The sequence below is a fragment of the Patella vulgata genome, chromosome 1, assembly GCF_932274485.2.
Source record: "Patella vulgata chromosome 1, xgPatVulg1.2, whole genome shotgun sequence".
NCBI lineage: Eukaryota > Metazoa > Mollusca > Gastropoda > Patellidae > Patella > Patella vulgata.
Genome location: NC_065879.2, coordinates 70,983,716 through 70,990,990, shown reverse-complemented (window position 1 = coordinate 70,990,990; position 7,275 = coordinate 70,983,716). Strand labels below are relative to the sequence as shown.

The following is a 7,275-nucleotide window of genomic DNA, read 5'->3' as shown; positions in this document are numbered from 1 at the left end:
TTGATTAATCATTAGGAGTAAATAATGACTTGAGATAGGTTTTATATACATCATTGGCAATTATCAATCAACTAATCATTAATCCAAGACAACTGATTAGTATTACTCATTGACGTAATCCGGGTTATCAGCCAGTTGATTAATTTATAGTATTCCGCCACGTGATTGACACTATTAATGGTTAATCCAGGATAAATACGATTAGAATTTTAAGATTTTTTTCCGCCAGTTCTCAAAAAGAATCGCCAGTACCGCAAAACATTATCGCCAAAATTATCGCCAAAATCAAATTTTAATCGCCACTTTCATATTTTTATCGCAAATTGCGAGTTTGGCGACCGACAGTGTGAGCCCTGCACTGGCGTGTAAAGGGCAAGTCGCACAGCCTTTGAGTACTCAATAGATTCCAAATAGACAAAATTACGTTAATAATTTAATTAAAAATTGATCACTGAAGTTTCATAATTAGATGATTAAATTTCTACTTGAATGGCAAATCAGAAATGAGGTAGGTTAATGATTATAATTAGGACGATATAATAGGCTCTGTGATTTTCTGGCATACTTATCTGAAATATCTAATATAATAATGTAAGTACGTGGCCGTAGGATACGTGTATATATTCTATATCTATCTAGTTTTGTAGATGAAGTATGGACGGAAATAACAACAATTGTTTTATTCCGGTGATTCACTGAAACCCGTAACCCTTCGACACCCGTCATATGATAAATCATCTTTATACTTAAAGGCACATCAACACATCTACTTAGTGGACGATAACCCGACATGCGTTTGAATTCAGTCCACGAAAATAAGTCTCCTTTATTTAGGTTAAAATAAAATATTGGTATTTAGCTGATATGATATGTCATTTCGATTAGCCACAGGCAATAATTGGTTGAACGAGGTCTTGTCAGAAATTTGTTTAGAATACAGTCTAAAAGTCTACCAAAAAACAAACGAACTAATCTATTTTAAATAATACAGCTCACTTATAAAACGAAACGAAATCCTAGCTTTAATATTAGAATAATGTTTCTGTTAATAGTCAGTCTACACTACAGTCTCTACAGTTACTAAATGGTGTCATTATAGAATCAACGGTAAATTTTACGTCCACGCCAAAATTTACATGGAACCTAGATTTTTCGTCCCATCCGAACAATTGGCGGACATCAGGAAAAACAATAACGGTTTAAAATTGACGTCACACAACAATGTAATTGTGATAGCCGGCCTTTAATTAATTATTTTAATAACACCATTATGTCGTTTAAATTATAGAGAAAAGTGGGTGGCGCATCAGGATATAATTTTCTGCGAATCTTGTACTCTCAAATAATTTCATTATTTCAGTTTATATAGACTGTTTTTTTTAAGAGATGCATACAATTTATTCTGTAGTTCTAGAACTGTTCAACACGACTTAAACACTGGACAAAAAAGATTATACTAAATCAAGGACATTGAATAGTTTCCGATACGAGGTATTTATTTCAATTAAATTATTCTTTTATGTTATGTTATTATAAATAAATAATTGATTTTCCTATTATATACATTTAACTTTCTTTAATACAAAGGATAGATCAGTTACCTTTTTTCGACGATTACCCCGCGTTTTGATCACAATGTTTGTTTTAATTGTTATTTAATTATCTCCTATAAGAACAACTGGCCAAAATTACAGATAATTAAGCCCGAACAAATATCTTTGAAATTCACAAATTAATCAAGAATTTTGAGAAAAGTGAGAAAAAAAACGGGTCGATTTCCATTCAACAAAAATACCACAATATAGCGTTAGCGTTGTGAACTCCGTACATGAAAAGTGGTATCATGTGTTATTGAAACCGTATGTAATTAAACATAGTTGTCCATAGTGTATTCGTGTACAGTTGGGTCTATGTTTTGTTGGACTGTTCTTATAGGGCTGTATTTATATTATTAATCAAGAATCATCCAAATATCCAAATATGTCGCAGAACCGTAAACATATATTATGTCGCCAGTCGCCAGTACAAAACGTCGATTTGAAAACATATCCATGTTACTGGGAAAATATGATCAAAATATTATCTCACAAAGTACTTCAGGAGAAGTTCAATTTACTCTTCTTTAATTTTAACATAGTCACCATTATGACGTAATATATATTCAAGATGATGGACAAGTGAAGTAATGGGCCTTGTGAAAATGGTTAATAATGTGAAATAAATAATTTGTGTAATTTATTTTGGGTTTGCTTGGAGAATATATATTTAAGATTGGGTTGATTTTTTTGGTATTTTAGTGTACCAGATCAATGAAAGGACTTTCATCTTGGGTATTAAACCGATCCACGACACCATTTTGTAAACAGAATAAAGGAAAGGCCAACTCTAATTTAAAAAAGAACTAAAGGTTGAAATAATTTCTTCGGGAATCATCTGGATCTGAATATCATCTTATTAGCATATAGTGAACTTTTAGAATTTTTTTTATTCCTTGGCTTCTGTCAAAATTATTCCATCTGAGGTTTTAGACAAACAATGGATTTAATAATTGATATCGATTCGGTGAAGGACAATGTAAATTCATCTTTTAGTCATACCGTAGTTAATTCTACAAATGCAGACGGTTCGTTTCTAAACTCGACAGTTCCTGACGATAGTATTACATCAACAATTTGGTCTGTCGTCGAAGTAAACGACTCCTTAGTAACGGAATACGATTCAACACCTACTACGCCATTTTGGAGTGATAACTCTACAAATTCTAATAACAAAATGGAGTACCTCGAGGAATTAAGTCGTAAAACAGCACTAGAACAATGGCCGGTGATAAGTTATATCGGAATCTTGATGATTGTAGGATTGGTGGGAAATTTGTTGGTTCTTTACGTCCATTTGTTCAAATTCAAACGGAGTTCTACACGGACATTTGTGGTATCTCTTGCCTGTTTCGATGTACTCAGTTGTGCCATAGCAATGCCGGGTGAAATATTGGATATTCGGTTCGGATTTGATTATCCGAGTGCCGTGTGCTGTAAACTTCTGCGCAGTATTACAAGTTTCTGTTCGATATCTTCCGGTTTTACCCTAATGGCCGTGAGTTACGACAGGTACAGAAGAATCTGCAATCCCTTAAAAAGGCAAATGGGTCACAAGAAAGCCTCCATGATGGTTTTTGTAGCATCAGCAGCTTCACTCTTCATAAGTTGGCCACTGGCGTTGTTAAGCGGCTATAAAACAGTGGAAACGAACAATCCAAATATTACGGGGATCGAATGCTCAGTCAGTGATAATTATAGAAAATCAAAGTTTCCTCTCATATACACTATCTGTTTGTTTCTGGCATTTATGTCAGCTTTTGTCGTGATGACAGTTTTCTACTCTCTGATTGGTCGTCAAGTAACAAAACAAAGTGCGTTTAGAAAAAGCGTCACCAGTAACCGACAACGCAACCGGACAATCAGCAGTAATATTTCGGATTCGGACAGAAACGGTCACAGAATTAGGAAAATAAGCTCCAATTCTATGGGAGGAATCGCCATTGAAGAGAACCAATATTCTTTCGAAAACGAGTCCGATTACTCCATATCGTATCCAAGCAAACGAACTTTGAACCGTAAGTCTTCTTTACGCAGTATCAATAAGATCACCAAGAAGATGCCTGATGATAACAGAACACGAAAAATAACCATGATGCTTTTCCTCATCTCTTTGGTTTTTCTGCTCAGCTTCATGCCGCACTTGATTTTAAAAGCCATACAAGCTCTTAATAAAGGTTTTGCTCAAAGTACCACCCTTGCCGCTGTAATACTCTATAACATATTTGTGCGGTCTTTTTTAATAAATTCAGTTTCAAATGCCTTCATATACGGATTCTGTAGTCCAAGGTTTCGTAAAGAGTGTAAAGATTTATTTAAGAGAATAATAGCACGGCGTAGAACATTTTCTCTGAATTCCAATAGTTTAAATTGAGATAAAAACAGGCACAAAATACTAAATCAGAATTAATTAAACATTATGCAGATTCGGGATGTGGATTAACCTTTCCACAATGGTCTTGTACATATTGTTTTTCTTGTGATAACGTGTCAGAAATAGGAAATGACAAATTGTATTCAAGTGACAATTCAAGTTTTAATAAACATTTAGGGGAATAATCTACATGTACCTAACGATCGGTATAGATTATGTACACTATATAGTAAATAAAATAAAACCATGCACGAATAATCCAAACCATTAGACAAAATTCGAAGTCCTATAAAAACGGTATAGGCAAAATAGTGTTATAAGGCAAAATAGTGTAATCAGCATATGGACTGTTCACCGTGTACAAAATACACGACAAACAGTGGTAACAGGTGCCCGGAAGAGTAAGCTTACCCTGCCTGGCGCCACATAGCTGCACCACTATATAGACTACACGTGACCTTGTTTTGTTGTGGGTTTTTTTTTCACCATCTTGACAATTAGAAATGAATTGTAGAGCATATATTTTGTTTCAAAAAAATAATTGAATTATTTACTATTTTTTGTATTAGATATTTATGCTGTATACTTTTGTATTTGTAGAAACGTGTTGTATACTTTTGTATTTGTATAAATGTGTTGTATATTTTTATAGTTGTATAAACGTGTAAATATTTGACGCACTGTCCTCTTGAGTTATATTTTCATGTTGGCATGGTCGTCTTATGAATGAAATGTTGCAGAATTTGCTGATGTACACATGTGGGACCGGGAATTAACTGAACGAAATATATTCTTTGTAGTCTTGAATATTTACATGAGACAGCGAAATGGGGTTTAACGTCCATTCGACGTTCAATTTGACTTCAATAATTCCCTTGCGCGTAGGTGTCCTTAGCAGTGGGTTGAAACCGGGAGCCCCGGGGAAACCCTACGAGATTGGACAGGCGATCATACTACTTGCCATGTACATGTGTGTGATGGAATCTTCACCACTTGATTCAATGACAGCAGACCTTATGATCTAAAGCATGCGCGTTAGAAAATTCGTCCCCTACCACCTCCACTAAAAGAGAAAAAATTAGGTCGAGTCAAATAAAACCCAATCAATCAAAATAATGAAAAGTGAACCCGTGAAAATAAAGCTGTCGGAATGGGCATTGGGTGTTCTATGTTAAGTTGGATGGCCGAATGGTTAGCACGTGTGCGTTGTAACATAAGGTCTGTCATTGAGTTAACTGGCGTGGTTTTGATTCCCCGGTTGTACGTGACAAGGAGTAGGGTCGCCTGTTCAATCTCGTGGGTTTTCTCCGGGTCCTCCGGTTTCCTCTCTCTGCTACAGACTCGTACGCGCAAGTGAATTATTGAAATGAAATTGAACAATATGTTAGTCCCGAAATGACATAGTTCCCCCCCCCCCCTCTCTCTCTCGCTCTCTCTAAAAGAGTAATTATAACGTCGTGAAGGTAATATGAGAGTGATTAAATCATTTTTTCACCATTTTCCCCAAGCACAACCCGAAAGTCCCTTTAGTGCGGGGGGAATGGGGCGAGGCGAAGGGGTATATGTGGTTACAGGAACTATTGTGTACAGATGGACGGACAGAATTAAACGCGGATTCAACAGTTTGCATTTGGAGAGTATCTAGCAGGGAAAAGGATCATTTTGTCTTTTTCATTACTCGCTTACTTACTGTTATTTTCAAAACTTGTGGATAAATAAGGGCATCCGTCGGTCCTTAAGGATAACTACTATAATAAGACTATAATATAAGCGGGAGTAAAAATCGATGTGCCTATTATATGTTTTTTGTTTTTACCTGAGTGCAAAGTATAATCATCTTTTATTAACGAGTTTCTTATCTTTTCAATTCATATTAGGTCTGAATCGATAGAACGAGCTATTTAATTACAGTTCGTTGTTATAGAAAAACATTGTTTTCCTTTCATTGTATAAATATTTAAAGCATCATATGTAAAGTGATAATAACCCCCAATATTACAAAAATAGTAATTAATGATTTTATTACTAAATACAATACACAGTAACAAGAACACTTAACAAATACAATACATTATTACAACACTGAATTAAATCGGTCAATCACATAGTGCTTTTTGAAGCTTACATTAGAGTCCAGAGAGAGAGAGAGAGAGAGGAGGGGAGGGTAATTTCGATCTCACCAAACGATTACACATGCTTAAAGAATGTGGATTTTAAATGTTCTTAAAGATCTACGTTCCTAGTCTAGAAATTGGCAGAACAGTACCTGCAAGTGCTTCTTCCTAACAGAAAATAACCTCGCTTAGAAACAGGTGGGCCGTGACTGATAACCATTCGCCATCACTTGCGTGACATCTGTAATCAGTGAGTTATATAACCAGAGACGTAGCAGGGAAAATGAAATTAAATGAAATGGGGTTTAACGTCCTACTGTTCTGCTCCGACTGGGATAATGAAGGCAGGCATGTGCCATACAGTTTGCTATGAGGGGAATTTTACCCGGTCTACTCTTATATCGAATTCCAACTGCCAAGGGATCTTTTACGTGTATGCCAATGTATACACGGGACCTCGGTTTTTCGTCCTATCCGAACGAATACACAGCTGTTCTTGTCAGGCCCTCTGTCTTGCACCACTGACAAGGGGAAACCACGTCGGAAAACCCCGATAAACTTTCTCGGCCAATGCAGGGATCGAACACCCGACCTCCAGGCTAGCGAGCCAGCGTCTTAACAACTTGGCCACTGTGCCTCCCACGTAGCTGGGAAAGTCGACCAATGACAGAAGTGTGAAGGGGCGCAAATATTTCTCTAACCTTTAAAACCCGTTAATTAAGAAGTATGTCCTCCCATTTTTCAGATTTATATTCCTGATAGAATATAACTACCGACAATATTTAAAGCATATACATCTATTCGGTACAGTTAATAAATATAATTAATTGATTTTTTTTTAATATTTAGTAATATAGGCCGAAGTCGTGACAACGTGGCCCGGCACCAAAAGTGTCTTTCCTGGCGGGCCGATTAAGCACGAATGTCCGAGTTCGCGTAATTAGCCGTATTGTTGACAAAACATATATGATGAAAAACATGGCAGCTAATAGATAAAAGTGTAATAATTGTCATCCTCATTATTAGGGCTTCTGGAATCCACATTCAAACCACTGCTCTGGTTAGATGTTGTGACGGATGCCGTACTACCTTGGATTAAAAATAGCTTGAAAAATATATACCTTGTAGAATTATCCTCTGTGTTGCACGCCCCACATAAATGAAATGAAATGAAATGGGGTTTAACGTCCTA

General features: G+C 36.0%; 1 protein-coding gene across 1 annotated transcript; it reads left to right on the top strand.

The window, feature by feature from the left end:
- The first annotated feature begins 1,290 nt into the window (after nt 1–1,290).
- On the top strand, nt 1,291–4,645 carry LOC126819518 (cholecystokinin receptor). Its single transcript, XM_050547648.2, has 2 exons — nt 1,291–1,491; nt 2,298–4,645. The coding sequence occupies exon 2, from the start codon at nt 2,536–2,538 to the stop codon at nt 3,967–3,969; it is 1,434 nt and encodes a 477-aa protein (XP_050403605.1). The 5' UTR covers nt 1,291–1,491; nt 2,298–2,535; the 3' UTR covers nt 3,970–4,645.
- Nucleotides 4,646–7,275: the final 2,630 nt, after the last annotated feature.